The 22,693-nt window shown below is 37.5% G+C and overlaps 1 protein-coding gene across 3 annotated transcripts in view; it reads right to left on the bottom strand.

Moving 5' to 3' along the window:
* The window catches only part of yeats2 (YEATS domain containing 2), a 42,510-nt gene extending 22,563 nt beyond the window's left edge, over positions 1 to 19,947 (bottom strand). The window contains exons 1-15 of one of the 3 annotated variants that reach the window (XM_060871806.1): positions 19,685 to 19,947; positions 18,914 to 19,060; positions 18,388 to 18,485; positions 17,899 to 17,991; positions 16,762 to 16,983; positions 16,330 to 16,442; positions 15,502 to 15,663; positions 14,337 to 14,448; positions 14,078 to 14,122; positions 12,819 to 13,029; positions 11,362 to 11,577; positions 11,045 to 11,194; positions 6,463 to 6,557; positions 1,929 to 2,102; positions 977 to 1,232 (exon numbers count right to left, since the gene is read on the bottom strand). In XM_060871806.1, the coding sequence (XP_060727789.1) occupies positions 977 to 1,232; positions 1,929 to 2,102; positions 6,463 to 6,557; positions 11,045 to 11,194; positions 11,362 to 11,577; positions 12,819 to 13,029; positions 14,078 to 14,122; positions 14,337 to 14,448; positions 15,502 to 15,663; positions 16,330 to 16,442; positions 16,762 to 16,983; positions 17,899 to 17,991; positions 18,388 to 18,485; positions 18,914 to 19,013 (2,047 nt within the window). In that variant the 5' untranslated portion in view covers positions 19,014 to 19,060; positions 19,685 to 19,947. The remainder of the gene's footprint in view (positions 1 to 976; positions 1,233 to 1,928; positions 2,103 to 6,462; positions 6,558 to 11,044; positions 11,195 to 11,361; positions 11,578 to 12,818; positions 13,030 to 14,077; positions 14,123 to 14,336; positions 14,449 to 15,501; positions 15,664 to 16,329; positions 16,443 to 16,761; positions 16,984 to 17,898; positions 17,992 to 18,387; positions 18,486 to 18,913; positions 19,061 to 19,684) is intronic. The other 2 variants (XM_060871797.1, XM_060871814.1) reach the window with 2 other exon arrangements.
* Between the last annotated feature and the right edge of the window lie 2,746 nt (positions 19,948 to 22,693).

The following is a 22,693-nucleotide window of genomic DNA, read 5'->3' as shown; positions in this document are numbered from 1 at the left end:
AGACTGTGCATTATTATTCATTCATTCATTTTCAGTAACCAATTAATTTTGGAAAACATCACAAAGAATCTGGAGCCTATCCCAGGGCACAAGCATTAAACACTAGTTCATTTTGGGGCACCATATGCGGATACACACGACATGACACATTCAATCACACCTGGGGTTATCCTCCAATCCACCCACTGACATGTAAGTAGAAGAAAATCTACGGACCTTTCACAAAAAGTCCACAAACACCATGTGTTTAAACCAGGGACCCTAGAGCAGTGAGGTAGCAACACTACACACTACACCATTCTGTCAACTTTAATATAATGCAGAAATAGTGTAACTACTAAACTGTAATTTCAGGATTTTGAACTGGAACTTTTTTCCTCACACCAACATTTATTCATTTACTCAAACAAATACACCCGTTTCCATGTTCTAGTAACATTTATAAAATGTAATCCAAGTTCCATCTGACGTTACAGAGATATGAGCAATATTACAATGTGCAATCAACACTCCTTATTAGTCCCACATTTTTCAATCGCTTACTTCTTAGCAATTTCACATCCCTCAGTCGTTCTCTCACTTACACACTTTGTTCCCAAAATACACAGTGTCTCTCACACTTCTGTATATACACACACACACACACACACACACACACACACACGCACACGCACGCACACGCACGCACACGCACGCACACACCTTGCATGAATATGACAAGAAGAGCTGTTTGCTTCTGTCATCTCTCTGCATCTAGTCTCATAAAAGAAACCTTAGGTGATTGGCTGGCACAAAATAAACGATCAACAGATTTTTGTAATAAGCGTTTCCGTTCCTATTTGTGCTAATATTCATCAGTGGTGTCATTTAAAATGTTCAGAAAATTAATGCCATGTTGTGTCGTCCTACAAGGTCACATTCATTGACATGACTGCACTTTTCTTTGAGGAGACATAAAAGACTTTTGAACGCTGACCTCCACTCTTGCCACTGCCTCCTGATCCTCCTGTTGATTTGGCACCGGTGTGCACCTGCTGTACACACACCCCACTGCTGGTACCTGTTCCGCCCCCACTGACAATTGCTTTAGCCACGCCCTGTGCCACCACCTGCTTCTGTCCCATTACCTTGGAGACAGCAGGGCTTGACTTAGCAACCAGGATTTGACCACTGCTGATGGCCACCTGCTTTACTGCAGACTGCAGGGCAGAGCCAACTGGAATCCCCACCATCTACAAACAGGAGAGAGAGAGAGAGAGAGAGAGAGAGAGAGAGAGAGAGAGAGAGAGAAGAGAGAGAAGGAGAGAAGAGAGAGAGGGAGAGACGGAGAGAGAATGAGAGAGAAAGCGCGAGAGAGAGAGAGAGCGAGAGAGAAGAGAGAGGGAGAGAGAGAAGAGAAGGACGAAAGAAAAACAGGAGAATAGTGCATGAAATCTCTGGAAAAGAGATTGCATTATGGTGCTGAAAGTTGTGAGCAGGTTGTAAACAGACTATTGCAGATAGCAGATTTAATGATACAGAGAGGTCACTCTGCACATAACCAAAGATAATAGATGAAAACCAGTTATACTGCAAATTACAGAAGAAAACATTTTTAATACCTACAATAACAAACAATGGCTACAATAACAACAATAATAATAGTTTCACATAAAACCTGCATCTTTTACTCACTCAGGAAAATGTGAAGCCCTGGCATTCTAAACACCATAAAGATTTCATACCACATATGATGGTGTTCATGCATTTGAGATTTACCTTGAAATTTGAATTTTTTTTTAGTCATATCAAACAGATGAACGTTCAAACAACCACGTTTAGGTAGAACTCAAGCCAACTGCACTGAAACAAACACTTAATCAATAAATATATGATGTGTGATGCGTTTAGCAATGTATTATTCCGAAAATCTTGAATTAAATGGTCACCTTGGTAGGTGTGGCTCCAGCTCCTGCCCCCACCCCACTCTTCTGGGGTGACACAGCAATCATGTGACCCCCTTTCACAGTCACATACTGCTGTTGGGCTGGTGCTGTGGATCCAGGCTGCTGCTGTGAAGATGTCGATGTAGTTACTTCTCCTGGTTCCTGCTTAATGATCACCTACAACACGATGAATATCGGTGTGATGTGATTACAGTCAAATTGTGCATTAGAGAAAACTTGGAAAATAAATAAGCTGCTCTACTTCATTTTCAGCATGAGACAAGATGTTGCTAGAATGCATTAAATCAACCTTTACTGTGTATGCATGGTAACTGTGTGTGGACTTTAACTATTAAAGTTTTAAATGGTTACTGGTATATTTACTGTCCTTATTAATTCATTAACTACATGACAGTAACAAGAAAAAACTGCTCAAATATCAGCTGAATATGTCTGAGTATTTCAATCTCAGTAAATAAAAACATTTGATATTTTTAAATGAGATTATTTTTAGATTTACCTTGAAAGCAAAGAAAAGCTGCTGGAATAAATGAATACGTTAGAGGATCATAAAATATGTATGGATTTTATATTGTATATTGAGTACCATGAGATCAGAACTAATCCACTTTCTGAGGCTTTAAAGGTGTAGTGAGTGTTGCTAGGGGAACTTATAATAATGTTTAGAAACTTAAAACACAAACAAATTCAGCTCCTAGGTTCAGAGCTCCCTCCAAAAATACACACATGCTGTGTAGGCTAGAAATGCAATCTGACTGAAAGGCAAGAAGAGATGCACCCTTGTCCTGACTGGTTGATTGATGCCTAGAGTTTTGTACTGACAGCTGACAAAATAATAAACGAGAAATATTACTGTGAGTGGCTGTGATTAAGTACATTATCAGACACTCTAATCCAGCGATTGTACAAATATACTTAACGGACACAAAAAATAAGCCGGAGGTCTTTACATGTGCAGTATCAAGTATGTCTGGAAAAATCTGCAGTCTTAGGCAGAGAGCACATGAAGAACATCAGGTTCAGTTTACAGAACTGACAGACTCTCTAATGCACTCTCTCTATCCCTCCTTCCCCCTCACACTCAGTCACACACAGCTGCTACAGGCGGCTCACTGCTTAACCTGGAGAGATCTATTAATATCTTTGTGTGTGAAAATAGCCTGTGGCGCCAGGGGACAGAAAACACTGCAATGAACCTCTGAGCCTGTCCCAGATAGAGTAAGAAGACACCTTAAACTACATTAACCATCACTGCACTAAAGAGCAAAGCCATAAGGCTGTAATGGATTGAAGGCCTAAAGAAAAAAAACAGAATGAGCTAGAAAAGGATGGAATGAGGACCACAGACTGGAGATAGAGGAATCGGAGAAATGAAAAAGAAATCTGAGCAGAACAAGCCAAGCTCAATGCTGACACCATTATAGGGATGTCTCCACCACCACCAAGTCTAAATCTTCTTGATACTATTTTGTAAGGCAGAAATACTGTTTAAATATCCTATAAAAACAGATGCCATGCAAGCTGTCGTGCCATCAGAGCACAGTTAACATTCACTAAAGACTGTGCAGCTCTGTTGATTATCACCATTAAATGCTGAGGCACTGATTCAAAACAACTTGGTTCAACCAAGTCTGAAACCTCAAACCTCAAGAGGTGCTTTAACTTCTTTAAAATGGGATTGATGGGAATGGATTCAATTTATCCAATTATCCACCAAGTGTTGTTCTTTCAGTGGAATACTATTTCTAGTAATACGGCAGGTCTGTTAATTAATGGTGCTGGAAGTTGTATAATAATTTTTGAGACATGGTTTTTTTTTTTTATTTTTTTTTTACTTTACACAAACAAGTTAAAAAGCATACACTGTTGCCACTATTTACTGTGAAACTCTAAGTGTCAGTGTATATGAACAATCAGCAGCAGGAAATTGGAACTGTAGACCTTGCAATAAATAATAGAAGCTGGCCAAGAACCGAGCCAAGTGGAACACCGTGAGAGAAGACATGTCTAATGTAAAACCTCCACATTTACAATATAATACAATAGCTGCTTTCTGTCACAGGGTGGTTAGATCAGAACTTAAATAGGGCAGTCAGTGCAGGAATATAATAAGGTGTATTATAACAGGAATAACACTTTATAAAAATCAGTAGGGTCCAGCAGTACGTTTACGTTCAGCAACCCCTGACAAAAATGGTTTCAGTACCATGGCCCTAAAATCTGACTGAAACTTTTGTTTATTCTTTGAGTAGAGCTACTAGCGAACACTGAAGTAGCTTGCCCAGAACAGGCAGGTCAGAAATAGGTCTGCAATTACTAAGCTCTTCTGGGTCAAGCCCTTTTTTTTTTTTTTTTTTTTTTTAAATAGAGTGATTGCAGAGTCTTGATCATAGAGGGAAGAAAGCTGATTAGGATTAGGTGAGTAGGCAAGTGTTAGCTCTTTGTGCTTTGATCATCAAGGTAGAAACCGGTGGGTAACATGATGATTGTCACCTGTGTGTGACCATAACTTGTGCATGTTGTCTGCTGTTCAATCTGCAGGAAGATCTTTTCTATTGTGTTGTTTTTTAAAATTCAGAAATGTACAGGAGAGTTCGAAGTCAAATAGTTTAATGAACATCTTTGTAAACACATGCATGGTCTGAGAAATTGCTGATGTGTTCCATTTGGTGACCAATAGCTTTCAAACTGCAGACTCAGGATAAACTCTGAGGCAGAAGGTGTGAAAGTCACAGTTCTCTGGGAGGAGCAAGTTAATTCAGGGCAGCAGTGAGAAGCAGCTTCTCTCTGTAGTTTCAGAGACTGGAACCTGCTCAAGCATGCTTATTAAAGCATTTTAGTTTCTGAAAGTGATATAAAGGTGTGTTGAACATCTTGAACCTTATGTTCAGAGATACCAAACTCATGAAGCACCTAATGTGCAAAAAGTACTTATAACACATTTTGTTGCATCAACCTAACTATTAATTGACAGGAAGGCAGAATGGAGAGGTGAAGAACTCTATGTTTAATGATAAAACAGGTGACATGTAGGTGTGGGTAAAAAAAAAACATCCTACAGGGATTATGGTCCTGTGATTTTCAGAGCAAGATGCTGATATTGTTTTAACCTTTACGTAGATTAAAAAAATAACAGCAAGTCCACTACCTCAAGAAGTAGCATGTGGTTTATATTTGTACTGTTGTCTAATAAAGTGGCCTGTAGTTACACTGTGCTGTGACTAATACACTTGTACCTGTGACATGCATGCAACTAAGTCAGTATCAGTGCTAGTAGTGGTGGTCTTAATTTGCTTATAGATAAAAACAAATTGTGTAACAATACATGTGTTACTGTCAGTAATTTTATTCCCCCAATGCACAGTGACAGGTTTGTCTAATAAAATTTCCAGTGAGTGAAGCTTCTAAACTTCTAAACTGACAATAGGGTGCATACTGAGCAGATTGTGATGCTATACACACATACGCACAGTGCAGACAGTGGCAGTACTGAACAACACAGACAAACTAAAATATCAAACACAGAACAATTTATCCTCTTTAAAGCATCACAAAAAGGCATACACATACTCGTACGCTCAGGCTAATGACAAGCATCACTAGTGTGTGTGTTAGTGTGTGTACAGGCTACAGCATCACCATCCTTACAACTGGATACAGTGATCCATGTTTATAAGTATGTTCTATTTTCTGCCACGTATCTTAGCAGATTCTTCAGTCTGTTATGTGGAAGTAGAACACCAAGTAGGCTTTTTCTTGCAGCACACACTCCCCTCCCAATTTCACACTGTGTGCTTACAATATGCTCAAATTAAGATTTAGTGTCACACCTATGCATCTTCTCTTTCTGTCATTATGTTGAGTGGCCAATATTGCTAACAATAAAATTCCAGCTGTCAGAGACAAAATCCCCCCCCCCCCCCCAAAAAAAAAAAAGGCTACTGGGGTGCAAGAGGGATATAAATTCTATAAAGAGATGTTGCACTGCTCCAATGAAAAGGAGTGAAATACTTACTTGATTTTTTTGTCTCTGAAAAAAGGACTTTTAGAAATACTTTGATTACTGACAAGGGAAAAAAAAAACCCAACGTGTCTACCCAAACAGAACCACAAAATGGTCACCATTTAATGTCATTCAGCAAAAAACAATTTTGTATTTGTGTTTTTTAAATGAGAGCGTAGAGTGGATTGTGCTGTACAGTAGGTCACCATTTAATGTCATTCAGCAAATAACTTACAGCACAAGCCACTCTGCGCTCTCATTTAAAAAACACAAATACAAAATAGTTGTGTTTATCAATTACTTGTGATGCCTACATAACAATTAGCAGCTTTTTTTAAATGATCCAAGAGATCTCAGACTACCTGCTTTCACATGGCTTGTAAATGCACGTCTAAGTTCACCCAGTTAAAGCTGCATCGCAAAATGAAAATAATTAGATGCAAATGAACAAACTCTATTGCTTATAATTTCCTGCGTAAAAAAATACACCTCCCCCTTTTTCTTCTCTCTTACCTTGACTCCAGATGAGAGGAAGCCGCCTGAGTGGACTTTCGGAGCAGGTGACCGTGCACCCTGTGCAGCACCACTCTGTTTGGCGGATGGACTTCCTAAAGAAAAAAATCAATATTAAACATGTTTAACATTGACAATTCACTGCCAAACTAATGCCCCACAGTTTCAAAATTTCTGTCATCATACATGCATTTCATGTGAATGTGCAGAAAAAAAAACACAAAATAAAAAAAAAAAAAACGGTCCATCACTATTTATTTCTGACTTATACATTCACTGAGCACTTTATTATTGTATTTTAATTAGCAACACCTGTACACCTATGACCCACTGTATACATACACACACACTTTATATATATACACACACACACACACATTATATATATATATATATATATATATATATATATATATACACACACACACACATACATATACATATATATATATATATATATATATATATATATATATATATACATATATACATTTTCTTCTCAGACAGAAATGCCTGAAAGAATAGTCAACAAAGAATGGCCAGGCTGGTTCAAGTTGTCAGAAAGGCTACAGTAACTCAGATAACCACCATGGACAATTTTGGTTAACAGAAAACATGTCTAAGAATGCATAGCATGTTAAACCCTGAGGCACAAGGAACAAGCTCAACAAATGTCTAGAAAATTTATTCTGGTCTGATGAATCTCAATGTCTTCTAAGGCACACAGATGGCAGGTTCACACCAACAGCATGAATTCCTGAACCCAACTTTGTGTCAATAGTCCAGGATGGTGGAGATAGTGGAACTTTTAACACCAAACAATCATTGCTTAAATGCAACAGCTTATTTGAGTATTATTTGCCAACCGTGTGCGTCCCATTACGGTCAGTATTTACCCATCTTCTCTAATGGCTCCTCCCAGCATAATAATGCAGACATCACAATGAAAAGTCTTCTTTCATAAACATGACAATACATTTATACTCTGCAGTGGCTTTCCAAGTCACCGGATCTGAATGGCTTAGGTTATCTTAACAACAAATGGCTTTTTCACAGGTGAAACTGAATGCTAAAACCAAGAGCAGATCTTAAGATTTATTGTTAAACAACCAATCTAACAGGATATACCTGGGTAACAAGCAACAATGTTCATTTTACATGTTACAATATTTTTTGCATTGCCTAGAAACTTGGTTTTCTAATACATAAAAATAATAATAACAATAATAATAACCTTTATTTTCTGTAGCACCTTTATAAGTACATCTCAAAGCGCTTTACAAAAGCAAATAAAACAACAAAAACACACCAAATAATATAAAGATTAAAATTAAAGCAACAAAAATAGACATAAACACAATGTAAAAACATTGGTAATGAATTCCACAGTTTTGGAGCTAGTGAAGAGAAAGCACTATCTCCCATCGACCGTAGACGAGGTAAAGGAACAGTTAAAAGACCAGTTTCAGAAGAACGAAAGTCACGAGATGGAATATAAGTAATTACATTCCCCCGGAAGAGCTGGAGGAAGTGTCTGGGGAGAGGGAAGTCTGGGCGTCCCTGCTTAGACTGCTGCCCCCGCGACCCTGCCCCATATAAGCGGTAGAAAATGGATGGATGGATGGATGGATGGATATTCCAAAGCTCAGTCAGATATTGAGGAGCCAACCCGTATAAGGCCTTGCAGGTAAGCATCAAAATCTTAAAATCAACCCTAAACCTAACAGCGAGCCAGTGCAAGTACTCCAAAACAGGAGTAATATGATCTCTTAACTTTGTTCTAGTTAGAATTCTAGCAGCCGAATTTTGCACATCAGTCTCTCAGCAACAGAAAACGACAGCATTGGACGCAATCTGGCAATATTTCTGAGATGAAAGAAAGAAGTTTTAAACGTATTTTGGATATGTGGCTCAAACGTTAAATTGGCATCAAAAATTACCCCTAGATTCCTCAATGTTGTTTGAAACTCCACATTTGAATCATCAAGAGTTAGCTTGACTGAGCCAGCTTTGCGTAGTTGGTGGGGTGAACCAACAAGCATAATCTCAGTCTAATACAAAAGTTGCTTTGTTTAATTCTATACACTCTTCTCAAATTTATAATTTATTCTCAAATGAACAAAAAAGGATAACCTTGCTGTTGCAACAGTTTTGGAAGGGACTACATATCACCTATATAAACTGACTAGCAAACCAGAAGCAAAAGGTGAATATACAAGGATAAAGATCTGGACCAAATTAATTCAAATTCAAATTATTTGTATAAAATTATTTAACAATTCCCATCGTCTCAAAGCAGCTTTACAGAAGTATGGAAACAGGAGAGAGAGAGAAAAAAAGAAGAAGAAAGAAATATAGGATACTAATAAGAAGAAAAAATAAGGATTAAAAATAAATGTATGTATACAATTAAAGTTTAAAATTAATTAAAAAATATTACACTTAAAATTTAAGCAAGCTGAGCAAGCCGGAGACAAGGAAGAACTCCCTGAGATGATATGAGGAAGAAACCTTGAGACGAACCAGGTTCAGAAGGGAACCCATCCTCATTTGGATGACACTCTACAGTAAATAGTGTACATTTAAATAATGCCCTTTCTACAACAGTTTAATAGTGCAACCGAGAGCTCCTGAGGAACTAATGGGTCATCGTAAACTCTGAGTTCAGCACAGACCTGATTGCTGATAAAGACCAGACCATACAGCTGACTGACAACATATTAAATGTAAGATCTCTTGCACCTAAAGCTCATATTGCTAATGAAATGATTACTGATCAGAAGATTAGTGTTGTGTTTAACAGAAACATGGGCCAAACCCAAACCCAAGTTTGTCGCATTAAACACAGCTTTTCCGCCCGATTATAGTCATATACATCAGCCACGCCTAACAGGCAGTGTCGCAGTTATTCATGATGATAAGCTAGGAGGCATCAACCAAGAATCTAGACACATGTTTAACTCATTCGAAGTACTTCATACGAACATATATGTAGCCACAAAAATACGTCTGCTGAGTCAGTTCCTCTAATTATTATTCACAGACCTCCTGGACCATATTCAGATTTCATTTCAAACCTAGTTGTTTCTTTATACAAAGCAGTAATTGTTGGAGACTTTAATATTCATTTTGATAAAATTAGAAGATCCTCTGAGAACAGCAGTTGTTAGATTTAGTAAGGGTTAACCAGAAAGTAATGTAATGAAAGTAATTAGAGAGAAAAAAACTAGCACCCTGGTACAAAACACGAAATTTAAAACAATTAGCATTTAAATGGCATCAAACTAAATTATCAGTATTTCAATTAGCATGGAAGGAAAGCCTTCATAGCTACAAAAAAATCTCTTAGTGCTGCTAGATCAGTGTATTTCTCCAGCCTAATTGAAGACAACAAAAAAAAAATCCTAAATTTTTATTTAATACTGTAGCAAAATTAACTAGGAAGAGATTTCTTCTTCAAAATGATCAACCTGCATACTGAATATCTTACCCACATGTTTCTTTAAACATATTTCCAGTAGCAACCCAATCCATTCTAAAGATAAGAAATTCTTCTCAGCACTGGCTATGTGCCGAAATCTTTTAAGCTAGCGGTTATCAAACCTTTGATTAAAAAACCCTGACCAACTATAGGCCAATATCAAACCTCTCCTTTATCTCCAAGATCCTAGAAAATGTTGTAGTACAGCAGTTATACTCATACCGACAGGAATAACATTCATGAAATGTACCAGTCAGGATTTAAGCCTCATCATAGCACAAAGACAGCACTGGTTTAAGTTGTAAATGACCTGTTCCTGGCCTCTGATCAGGGTTGTGTCTCTTTGCTGGTGTTGCTTGATCTTAGTGCAGATTTTGATACCATTGACCATGCTATTTTACTTGAGAGGCTAGAACATGTTGTTAGTGTTAAAGGGACAGCTATCTCCAGGATCAGGTCTTATCTGATGGATCGCTATCAGTTCGTAGATCTAAATGGTGACTACTCTAAACAAACTAAGGTAATGTTCGGTGTTCCGCAAGGCTCTGTTTTAGGCCCATTGCTTTTCTCCCTACATATGCTACCTCTTGGTGCAATTAATTACACACAGTATAACCAAATTATACACAAACATCAAACTGTAACACTAACTCCTACCCACCACATATAAATTAGTCATTACAGAAACACCTGTAATTCATAGCAGATAAAGAGCCATGAGGGGGGAAAAATGCAATGTAATGCAACTTGATATAAAATTGTGTGTCTTTAGGAGTTTATTGGGCTGCTTGGAATGACATGTATTCAAGTCATTGAAAGAAAAGATTATGCCAATTTTACTTGCTTAACATTTTCTTTTCTCTCACTACATGCTTGTCTCTCGTTTTTTATATTTATGTCCCCTCTCTCTAGTCAATTCTCTTTATTCAACTTTCATTTGACACAACTGAGTCCCATATTATAGTCTATTTACATTATGAGCGGATTTTCATTCCTAACATGTATTTATTTAAAAATCATACAAGTAAAAGATCAAATAAATACAAAAATAAAAATAATAATAATAATAAAAAGTTATTACAAGTAATAACACTGAAATACCTGTAGTGGGTGTAGTCATGCTCATCACCTGACCTGCCTTGTCAGTACTGATATATGGGTTGTTGACAGATGAGCTGGTCTTCATGTGTACAGGGGTGGAGGTGGGTGTTCTAGACAGGGGAGAGTGACTAGGGGTAGAAATAGGGGAGCCTGGAAAAACATGCACACAGGTGGACACACACACACACACATCATTTTAACCAGTGAAACTTAAAAAATATGAATTTCATGAACTTAAAAAAATATCTGGAGATATTTTTTTTTTTTTTTTATGAAAAATGATTTATTATTTAAACTCTCCTCCCATGGAGTCTCACCAGATACAATTTTGCAGCTCATGGTGATTGGCTGGAAGGATTTCCCAGGTGACTCTGCAGGACTGGGTGTCTGTCCCTGGGGCATGATCTTGCAGCTGGCTGTGATTGGCTGAAATGCTGAGCTGCTATGAAAGCCCTGGGTGATTTTCTCCACCCCTTTGGCTTGTGACACTGTTCGCTCAGAACATGATGATCGCACAGTCTCGCTCTTCACACCTGGGACAGAGAAAGGAGAATACGTAAGAAAATGGTAATGCATAGATGCTGCATCTTACTGGTCACTCTGAACTCAAGTTAATATTAGATTCACACATTGTCCACTCTCAGTTACTAAGAAAGTGGTTTTTATTACAGGGACACTCACTTGTGTACAACTTGTTGAATTCATCATTAGACAGTATATCAGCTGTAAAACGAATATGCTGAAATTTGCAAGTGCCTAATTAGAGTACAGTGATGCCTCGAGATACGAGTTTAATTTGTTCCGTGACTTTGCTCGTATCTCAAATTGCTCGTATCTCAAAGCAATTTTCCCCGTTTAAATGAATTGAAATCCCATTAATCCGTTCCAGCTCGCAAAATTCCACACCAGTTGTTTTGTTTTTGTATTTTGAATATGAAAAATGTACAGTACCTGTATTTATAAATGACAAATATTGTATAAAAACATACAGTAATAAAAGAGAATGTTAAAAAAATAAACTGGTTTTACTTTACGGAAGATGCGCACGGAGGTTGAGGGAGGAGTAAACAGGAGGAATTTTGTCTCGTACGTACACTTTCGCTTTCGTTCACTTACTCGCTACTGTACACTCTTAATGCTACTTTACACTTAAATGGAACTTAACTAAACTTCACTAAAATTAACGAACTTAACTGAAATTCTCTTAACTGAACTTAATTGCTACAATTTCTGTTTTCTTTACATTAATTTTGCTTAATTTTCTTCATCGCTTTTGCCTTTTTTGTCACTCTTTCCTCACTAACATCTGCCGGTCGTTTTAACAAAAACCTGTCCGGTCGGCATATCGGATGCGGTGAAGTCGCACAAGTTCAAATTTTTTAACGGATCCAAAGCTCAAAACGGATCCGAAAATTACGGATCCACAGATGGTCGACACCTCACGCAGCGCCTTTGCGACTCTCCATAGGAAATGAATGACTTCCGGTTTATCGGCTGTCATTTGTCATGTGCAGTGGAAAGGTGGCTTTAACCGAGTGAGACGCAGGAAGCTGAGGCGGGGGAAACAGAGCACACGCGGTGGCTCGGATGCTCATATCTCAAAAATTTGCTCGTATCTCACGGCAAAAATTTGGTTCGAATCACAGCTCGTATCTCAAAAAATTTGTATGTCAAAGCACTCATGTCTCGAGGTATCCCTGTAAAAACGAGCTGTGCTTATGTTTTACAGTGTGATCGTCTCTATTGTCAAAGTAATCAGTGATCATAGTGATACCTTTTTCTGAGTTAGAGTCAGGCGACAGCTGAGAGGGTGACACTGCATGGCAGGAATTCTGGGAATTTTGACTTGCAGACTTTCCAGCCAACGTACCAGGGGCAGCTGTACTTGCCAGGTGAGAGGAGGAAGATGACGATGAGAAGAAGGAAGATGGGAATGGGATGAAGTCCTCACCCAGGGAGTTTCTGTGTAACTCAACATCTACCACCTACAAAAAAAAGAAGAAATGAATCGGAACAGCATTGCTGTCGGGCAGCCAACACATCAGACATGTTAGTGCGAGACTGATAAACTCTCACATTTAATATGGATACAGATCATAACTGTTTAATATACATACATTACATAAAAGCTACAGAAGGGGATTTCAATAGTCGGTTTAAATATTTCTGTACAAACAAATGGAAGCCCAGATTACTCATACAGTGCATTATAGTGGTCTTCTTCTTAAGTAAGCACATAAGTAATAGGAAACTGCACTTGGAGGGCACATTAACAGACCGTGTCAACAACTCGATTTCTTAAAAGTCCTTCAATCAGATCTAATGAAAATGCTTTGACTGGTCCTGGCTTCAAGGTGTTTTGGGCCACTGGTTTAAAAATATACTTTGAGAATTAAGTCAATAGTTTGAGAAAAAAAAGGCATAATATTTTTATAAATATTTCAAGAATAAAGTCATGATACTATGACAAATTGACGCATAGTTGAGCAATTATTGTTGGTTAAAATGACAGAAGTATTTGAAGTGATCAGGCAGTTGTCACCTTAAAGGCTATTGATGGTTAAATCTTTGTGCCATTCAATTTGGGGTGAGGGTGAAGTTTCACAGGAGACAATGAGAACAATGTGAGAACTGGTTCTGAAGCGCTCCGTATTAACCCTCCAAAGGCATTATGGCATATGGCTTCATAAAAAAAGACCATATGCCATAACAGATCAAGGGTTTGATTGTTATACTTCAGTGTAATAAAGTTTTTGTAGTTAATTCTTTTTTTAAAAATACAATTTCATGCACGTTTCATTTCAAAGTTTAAAATAACGTGGTCATGATGCGTCATTCTTTTTTTTCAATCACTCGTTACCAAAAGATATTTTTTCATCAAATGAAGGCTTGTAAGAAAAGGTTGCAGCTCTGATGTAATATGCTGAGATGGAACTGAAATTCAGCAACATACCAGTCGAAGAGCAGAAAGCATAAAAACAAATTTAACCTGATTATCTTGTGCTATTCCAGAGTTTTCCTATTATCTCATACCGTTTCTGCTCCAAGAGTCTGCAGTCCTGTGTATGTCCTGTCCAGCTGTGACAACACAGAAAAACAACAACAAAAAAAAAAACAAAGTTAGTAACTTACGGGTAAAGCTTACAAAAGCTGAAAAAAAAAATCAAGAGTCGAGGCTGCAATCAAAGATCCCAAGATTTGGGAACTTTTTAGTATGGGAAGAGTTAGCGAGTGAGTGGGAGACGACAGCATGTTAGAGAAAAATAACTCACAGAAAAGTAGGAGTTCTGACCTTCAGATTATGGATGATATCAATACGTTTGTTCCGCTGGTCTTTAAAATGAATCTGCACACGCACAGGAAACTCACCCCAGCCCCGCCGTGTCAGGTGAAACGGGGGTTCGCTGCATTACACGAGGAAACACACATACGCCCACATACACACGTGAATAGAAGCACACACACGCAGAGAGAAAGGAGTAATTCTGTCAGCAGATACTTCGTACAGGGAAGGTTCGGTTATGTAGCGTGCTTTCGTTTTTTGTAGTGTTTGTTTGCAGATGTCTCATGAAGTATAAATAATTTCATAAAAAATGTATGCCAACACGTCCAGCTTGCAACATTGTCCTCGAAACCAAATGAGGCCAAACATACTAATAAATAAACGTGTGATAATTATAAATACACACTGATCAACCATAACATTAAAACCACTGAGAGGTAAAGTGAATTACATCAATTATCTGGACAGTGAGCAAACAGTCAGTTCTTGAAGATAATGTGCTGAAAACAGAAAATTAGGCAAGTGTAAGGATTTGAGCAACTCAGTCAAGGGCCAAATTCGGATGGCTAGAAGTGTCAGAGTGTGTCGAAAACAGCAGGTCTTGTGGAGTGTTCTGGGACGCAGTGGTTAGTAGCTGCAAAAAATGTTTCAAGAAAAGAAAAAAAAAAAAAAACAGGGACAGGGTCATGGGCACCCAAAGCTTCTTGATGTCCATGGAGAGCGAAAGCTAGCCTGTCTGGTCCGATCTCACAGAAGAGCTACTGTAGTATAAACCGCTTAAAAAGGTTAATGTTGTCTATGATAACTGTCATGGCATCTTTCAGCAGAATAATACTCCGGATTGTAAGAGGATAGATTTGGAAGATTATAAGAGGATTGATTTGAGGAACATGAGCATCCTTGGGTTGTGCTGCACAAACAAATCTGGTCCATTGAGTTTCCCAGGTCACAACTTCCAAACCTTAATCTGCTGCTAACATCTTGTTGCCAGATACCACAGAATACATTCAAATGTCTTGTAGAGTCAGATTTTTTTTTGGTGACACGATGGAGACCTACACAATAATAGGCAGGTGGATTTGGCTGCTGTTATGGCTGATCTGTGTATGATTATGTGCATTTGTTAAGAACCCTTTTCTTTCAGAAAAAGCAAACTGTATACTTCAACACCTACCTCACCTCCACCAGGTCATTGGGTTTATAGCTGGGGTGCAGGAAGAACCAAACCTTCTTCACAAAATGGTCGATGCTGGGCTCCTTCCTTGAACCTCGGACATACACCATCCACTTATGGGTGGACTGGTCATTCTCTTCTCTCTTATCAGGAGCTATGTACCTGAGAGAGACAGACAGAGAAAGAGACACAAAGGAAAAAAGAATGAAATATAGTTCATTTGACAAAGGCAACTCAAACAAAAGACACATGATGCCATCTAATGCGTTTGAGACGAGTGATGTAACAAGACCTGTGCGTAAGAAATGAAGCGGCACAGATAAATCAAATAATGTACATTTTTACTTGTTTGAAAGCAGTCATTAAGATGCTAATTTGATTTAATCTTATTTTAGCGATAATGTTCAACTTGCTTTAGCCATCTTTATCTTTTTTATTCATGTTAGGTAGGTTTTAATTTATTCGTGCTTGTACAGTGCTTTTCCCATTTTTGCTCAATGTTAATGCTTAATATGGTTAACAAGGCCTTTGTCTTCTGTGTTGCTCCTGCGACGGTTTGTAAACCATGAACATTTGTGTACTGATGAGATTTCAATAAAATACTTTTTTCTGTATAGAGATGACAATTTCTTGCAATTATTACATATTATATAATATTTTTATTACATTATACACGTTAGCAGCAACTATTGACGAAAAACAAAGTTTGAAAAAACAAAGAGCACAAATGTTTCTGGACAGAGATATGAGGTTGGCAAGATCGATCAGAATAAACATTAGCAAAACCACGAAAAACCAAGTAAAGACGAAAACATCACGGTGCTGTACTTTGAAACGTTGCCCACAACAATGGTTTTCTTCACATAGAGTCGTGATGCCTCGTCTCCTGTAGTGTGGAATGTGAAGTGCTGGTCTGCAGATGATGGCACACCAAATGTATCCTATATAAATAGATGCCCAAGAAAGGAAGAAAGAAAAATTTATACCTGCATGTATTATACGACATTACATCCTTATGTTTCATGTGATGTGCCATTCTAAAGATTGAATAAGAGACTTTTTGCATTGTTTCAATTGCACTTTCATTTAAATTGATAATTGACTGCCCTCATATATAAGACATCGTCAACAAGCAGCAGTACAGTGGATTTGACCATGCTGCTTCCTAGCTTTGTTAATTTGGATATCTACAGAACATAAGAGAAAGCTTTATAGAAAATGCTGAGCAGATATTGATACACACTGCCTCAGTGACCTCACCTTGCCTGTATTGCGTCCCGGTCTGCGCTCCAGATGCCTGAGGTCTTCCTCTTTCCAGCCCTGACTGTCTCTTTCTCCTGGCTCTGTTGGCTGACTCAGGGATTCGGTCTCTGAGTGGCCTACAGAATGTGCCTCTGAACCCTGGTTTAACGGAGACGACGAGCGAGACGGAGACTCCAGGAAGCGCTTGATAGCTGGATGGTTCAAATCACTCACTGAGGACTTAAGGAGAAAAAAAAAAAAAAGTGTGGTTCAAAATTCAAAATGTAGTAAATTTTAATAATCAATAGTCAAACATCTTCACAAACAGATAAAATTATTCTGTTGTAGGATGATTTTGATCATTCTGAATACTGCATACAGAGGACTACAATTTCTGGCCTGATACCCTATAATTATAAAAAGTCCTGAAACACTGGTTTCTAAAAAAACAAAAAAAAACAAAACAAAACAAAAAAGTCATGTCAAACGCTGACATGATAAAGATGACTCTTATATATTCTCTGCTAAGGCATGGGTTGTGAACTGATCTACATTGCTCCAAATTTAAACCAGGAAACCAGAAACAAATTACATGTCTTGTAAATTCTACTGCAGCGAGCTTTCACGTTCTCGCTTTAACCAGCGAGTGTTCTGGAGAAGATTCTCTTTGATGGATATCCACATGCATTTAGATAAATTATTTAGTTCAAGGCAACTCATTGGAATAAACACCATTCAGAAAAGGGACAATGGGGGGGTGGGGTGGTTTACACTGAACCGTCTGAAACAAAGTGAATTGTATCTCTCTTGCGCGCCCACACACACGTAAGGCAATTTAGTGCTACAAAGCCACCTAGAGTATAACCTGAACTCATGATCAAACTGTGGATATCAACTACACAGCAAACCATACCCACTACAACCCCTGACAAACAATCTGTTTTATAGCCATAATCTAATAATTAGTGGTTAAGCATTAAAAGGTAACAGTCATAGCAATTTAGTCATGTTGATCAATTATCTGTAAGTGATGCAGATGGACCTTCACACTTCAACAGACCTACAACATTTACATCTAGACATAATACTTTAATTCTTGCTTTCCCAACATTTACATCAGGTGACACTTTAACATCAAAGTGAGAGCCGTTTTACCTCAGAAACTTTCGTCAGGCCAGCACTGGTGTAGTAACTGGCCACAATGCAGGCTCTCAGCTTGTCCATCATCCTCCTCGCCTCGTTTAGACGCTACAGAGAAAACATTTGGTACCGTTCACATGCCTACTGTTCCACAAGAATGTAATTAGTATTTGCTAATTGCATAACAAAGAGGTAACCACACGCACCATCTATAAAATAGAATACTCATATGTGCTGCCTATATATGCCAAAATTTGAATAAACAACCACAAAGCAATACTTGTGGACATGTGAATAATCCACACCATATTTCCAAACTTTTTGCAAATCTTATAAAGCAAATGTTTTAAAATACAGATAACTACACGGCCCAGCAAGTTTACCACAAAGTCTTTGACAGACTACACTATGTGAGAGAATTTCAACTAATAACTATAAATAAATAAACAAAAACAAGACACACACTAACCCACACTGACAATAAACCACACAGACAGGCGTTACCTGGCCAATGACCTCAATCTCATGTTCCTTGTTTTTCATCTCCAGGACAAACTGGTCTCTGATGATCGCTTCAATCTTCTGTATCGTGGCATCACGTGCTTAAAAAGAAAACAACGACGGACGAGACAGGAAGTTTAACATGATTTCACTGCCACTAAGTTTAAAGTAGGCATCATCAGTTTAGAGTACACAAAAGCAAGTGACGTTGCATCTGTAACAGGCTCTATGTGATAAACACATCGTGGCGTATGATGTTAAAATGAGAAAATAAATCAACAACGGCGTGGTGTGGGTCGGTCCAACGAGATGCAAAAGTTAGCGTTATAACCTAAAGTAAATCATTATCCTATAACAGAACATCCTGGAGTGTTTAATTTTACTTCAACCGAAGATTTTTAATCCATTAAGAAATGACAACATGGTTTTTAAAGCATGTACAGTTACTAGTAATTGAATGGGTTGATTTGAACCTACAGAAATTCTGCACCATCTGCATTGTTTTAAAGCAAAAACAGACAAGTTTTACCATTCTGTTCAAGTACTTTGCTCCTCTTGCTCTGCTGCACTTGGGTGATGTCTTCATAGTCTGGATCTTTATCCTCCAGTTTCCTTTTAATTCCTGACATAGCTGTGTGAAAGCACTTAAACAGTAGTTTAGATTGCTGTTATCTATCTACACACACACACATACATACATAAACATACACACACTGTAATAAATACACTATATAATGTTTTTAAGGAGATGTAAATTGTACTGACAGCTTAATAACATCCCTCACACTGACACCATTAACGTTTATGCAGTTCAGTTAGCTAGCTTGCTAAGTAATTAGCTGTTAGCATGCAGCATTTTGCTTTCTTTGCAAACGTAAAAAAAAAACAAAACAAAACCAAAAACCCACAATAATATAATAAGCACGACTAAAAACGTAACCAATCGCAGTTATTTGTGCACATAAACGCAACAAACTAAAGTCAGAGCAGTGCCTAAATTTGTCTTTGAGCATTTAGCGTGGTTTGAACGCGTTGTGTTGACGCGAAATAAGGGACTCATTCAGCGTGCAAACGTCTCAGGAAACATCGGTGAACGCCTGAGGCCTTAGCCTAGCTGCTGGCTAACGTTTAGTTAGCATTGTGTAATTCAGTTAGAACACAGCAAACAACAACAACTACACTTTAACTAACAACCGAGATGTTATTTTACAATTTACACCCTCCAAATTGCGATTTTTATGCACAGTGCAGGCAAAGATATATGAAATTTACACATAAACAAACCCGAATGTAAAGTTACCTGTGACACTACAGGAGACACAGCAGAAGATTTAAACGCGGATAAAGTTACAGCTCAACACACAGCGAGTTCATTCTGCCTGAAATTCTCCAAAATATGAAAGCTTCTTTAGATTATGGCCTCTCAAACAGCATGCAGGTGATGATATACAGTGTTGGTGATTTGTTTTGTATTGACGCTAGCTAAAGCCCAGGCTAACAGCAAGCATTATTCCATGTGTGCTAACAGCATGGAGAATTAGGCCTCGACATTTCAGGAACAGTCCACAAGATGGCGTTAAGATCCAAACAGCTATGATTTATTATAAGGGATAGAACAAAATTGTTGTGAACGTCAATCTTCGTTAATTAGAAAGGTCTGGACAAGCAACTAACACTGCTAAATGTTGTGACAGTTACATTTAGTCCCTAACATTAAATAGAGAGAGAGAGAGAGAGAGAGAGACAGAGGCATGTAATGTTATATCTCTAATGTTATCTATCTATCTATCTATCTATCTATCTATCTATCTATCTATCTATCTATCTATCTATCCATCCATCTGTCTATCTACAGTTTTCTGCACTTGTCTATTTGCACAATTGCTACTTTTTGCACTTCTGGTAGATGCCAAACTGCATTTCATTGCTGTGTACCTGTACTATAAAGTTGGCAAATAAAGTTCTATCTATCTATCTATCTATCTATCTATCTATCTATCTATCTATCTATCTATCTATCTATCTATCTGCAGTAGATATCTATCTATCTATCTATCTATCTATCTATCTATCTATCTATCTATCTATCATAGATAGATAGATAGATAGATAGATAGATAGATAGATAGATAGATAGATAGATATATCTACTGCAGATAGATAGATAGATAGATAGATAGATACAACTTTATTTGCCAACTTTATAGTACAGGTACACAGCAATGAAATGCAGTTTGCCATCTACCAGAAGTGCAAAAAGTAGCAATTGTGCAAATAGACAAGTGCAGAAAAATGTGTAGCATATGTACAGCATGTAATATGTGTGGTTGTGTAATAATATAATACATATATTAACACATAATAACGGTGTGGCTGTGTTTTATTTCTCACTGGTGCTTCAGGTTTCAACTTTGTCTGAAAGTCAGACTATTGAACTTCTCTGTCTAATCTTTAAATATCGTTTATCCTATACATATTTTACCCATTTGAACATGCCATTCGATCACTTTACTAAACATATCAGAAGTAAATGAAATATAAACTGCTCTTTCTTTCTCAGGCTGTATTCAATTAACTAATTAGAATAAACAGATGAAACTTTCTTGAACTTACATATCAACATAAACTTACAAAAAGCAGCGGTGCTTACTGTTTGGTGTCACTTAACTGCAGCCAAGATTGATTAGCTCTGCTACAGTAAGTTTTTCCCCAGTGCTTGTTTTGGTTAAACATATTGATAATTGCTGGGTCAGAAGTTGGACCACAGTTGATGATCCCTTCTCTATTCAATTCAAGCAAACTTTTCACCTGAATATCCTGGCTATTTTTTGGAGCTTTTTATTTCTGAACTTTTATTGAAAAGAAAGAACAAGTCCAATATGACAATAATTACTGTCTTATTTGCTATTCAGTTATTGAGATGTAGATTAGCAGGCTAATATAAGAAAATATGGGTGCCCATAAAATTATATTATAAAGCAACCAGCCGAGCTCTTTATCACAGCAAGTCCTGAAGCACATTTTAATTGAAATGCTCCTGTCATGTAGACAAACTGCCATGGGCAATACAAAGTTAATTATATTTAAAACATTTGAAAAAGTAAATTCTTGAACTTCTTTTAAGAACAAACAAACATAAATAACCAAAATATATAATGGAAAAAAGGGAAAAAAACTAAAATAAAAAGAAATAAAATTAGCAACAACTATAATAAAATGTATCTAATATAATACTTGAATAATTACTAATAATTGAAAATAGATGTATATTTATAGCATTTTATACTTTACCTTTATATTATTATTATTATTATTATTTATTTATTTATTTTTTGATCTAACAGCCAATTAAATAAATAATAAACCCATTCATGAGAAATTACATGGCCAAATGTTTGTGGACACCTGACCATCACACCCAAATGTGAACATCCCAGATTTAGTCCCCAATTTGGTGTTATAATAACCCCCACTCTTCTGGGAAGACTTTCCACTAGATTTGTGTGGCTGTGGTGATTTATTTACTTAGACCTAAGAGCATTAGTGAGGTCTAGACAAGGGGGTCTGAATGCGGTAAGCATTCCAGTTTATCCCAATGGTGTTCAGTAGTGTTGAGGTCAGGGCTTTGTGTAGGCCACTGGAGTTCTTCCACACCTACCTTGGCTGTGCACAGGGGCATTATTATGCTGGAACAGGTTTGGGCCTTTTAGTTCAAGTGAAGAGTAATTGTAATGTTATAACATAGAGAGACATACTATACAATTTTGTTCTTCAAACCTTGTGGCAACTTTGGCTGCTTATGTGTGAGCCAGATGTCCACATACTTTCTGTATATAGTAGTTGCCAAAGCTTTATTTTAGGGACACATGTTGGCAATGTCAGGGACACATGATTGCCTGATTAAATGTTGGTTTCAAGTTGTACAACCGATATTTCTTCTCAAATAATTTTATTATTAAAATTGGACAAGAAACTATATTCATTTGATGTGTTAGCTATGACAGCCATTTTGTATGTAGTCCCCCACCTAACCACAACACACACACACACATACACACACACACTTCTGCACCTGGGTCGTTATGACAGCTCTTACATGTTTACTTTACCTGCTTTTGTACACTCGCTTTGAAGGTAAAATTGACGTTTTGTCTGCAGTAAGCCATCCCACAGTTTTTCTTCACCTGTGCAGATACAACAGCTCTTACATGTCTGTTTTACCTGCTGTCACACAACACACACAGCCACCTGCTCACATATTAATATAATCTGTGGAAGAACAAATCACAGACACATTGCTTACAGAAAC

Source organism: Tachysurus vachellii, chromosome 1 (assembly GCF_030014155.1).
Source record: "Tachysurus vachellii isolate PV-2020 chromosome 1, HZAU_Pvac_v1, whole genome shotgun sequence".
Lineage (NCBI taxonomy): Eukaryota > Metazoa > Chordata > Actinopteri > Siluriformes > Bagridae > Tachysurus > Tachysurus vachellii.
This window is presented reverse-complemented; position numbering and strand designations above follow the sequence as displayed.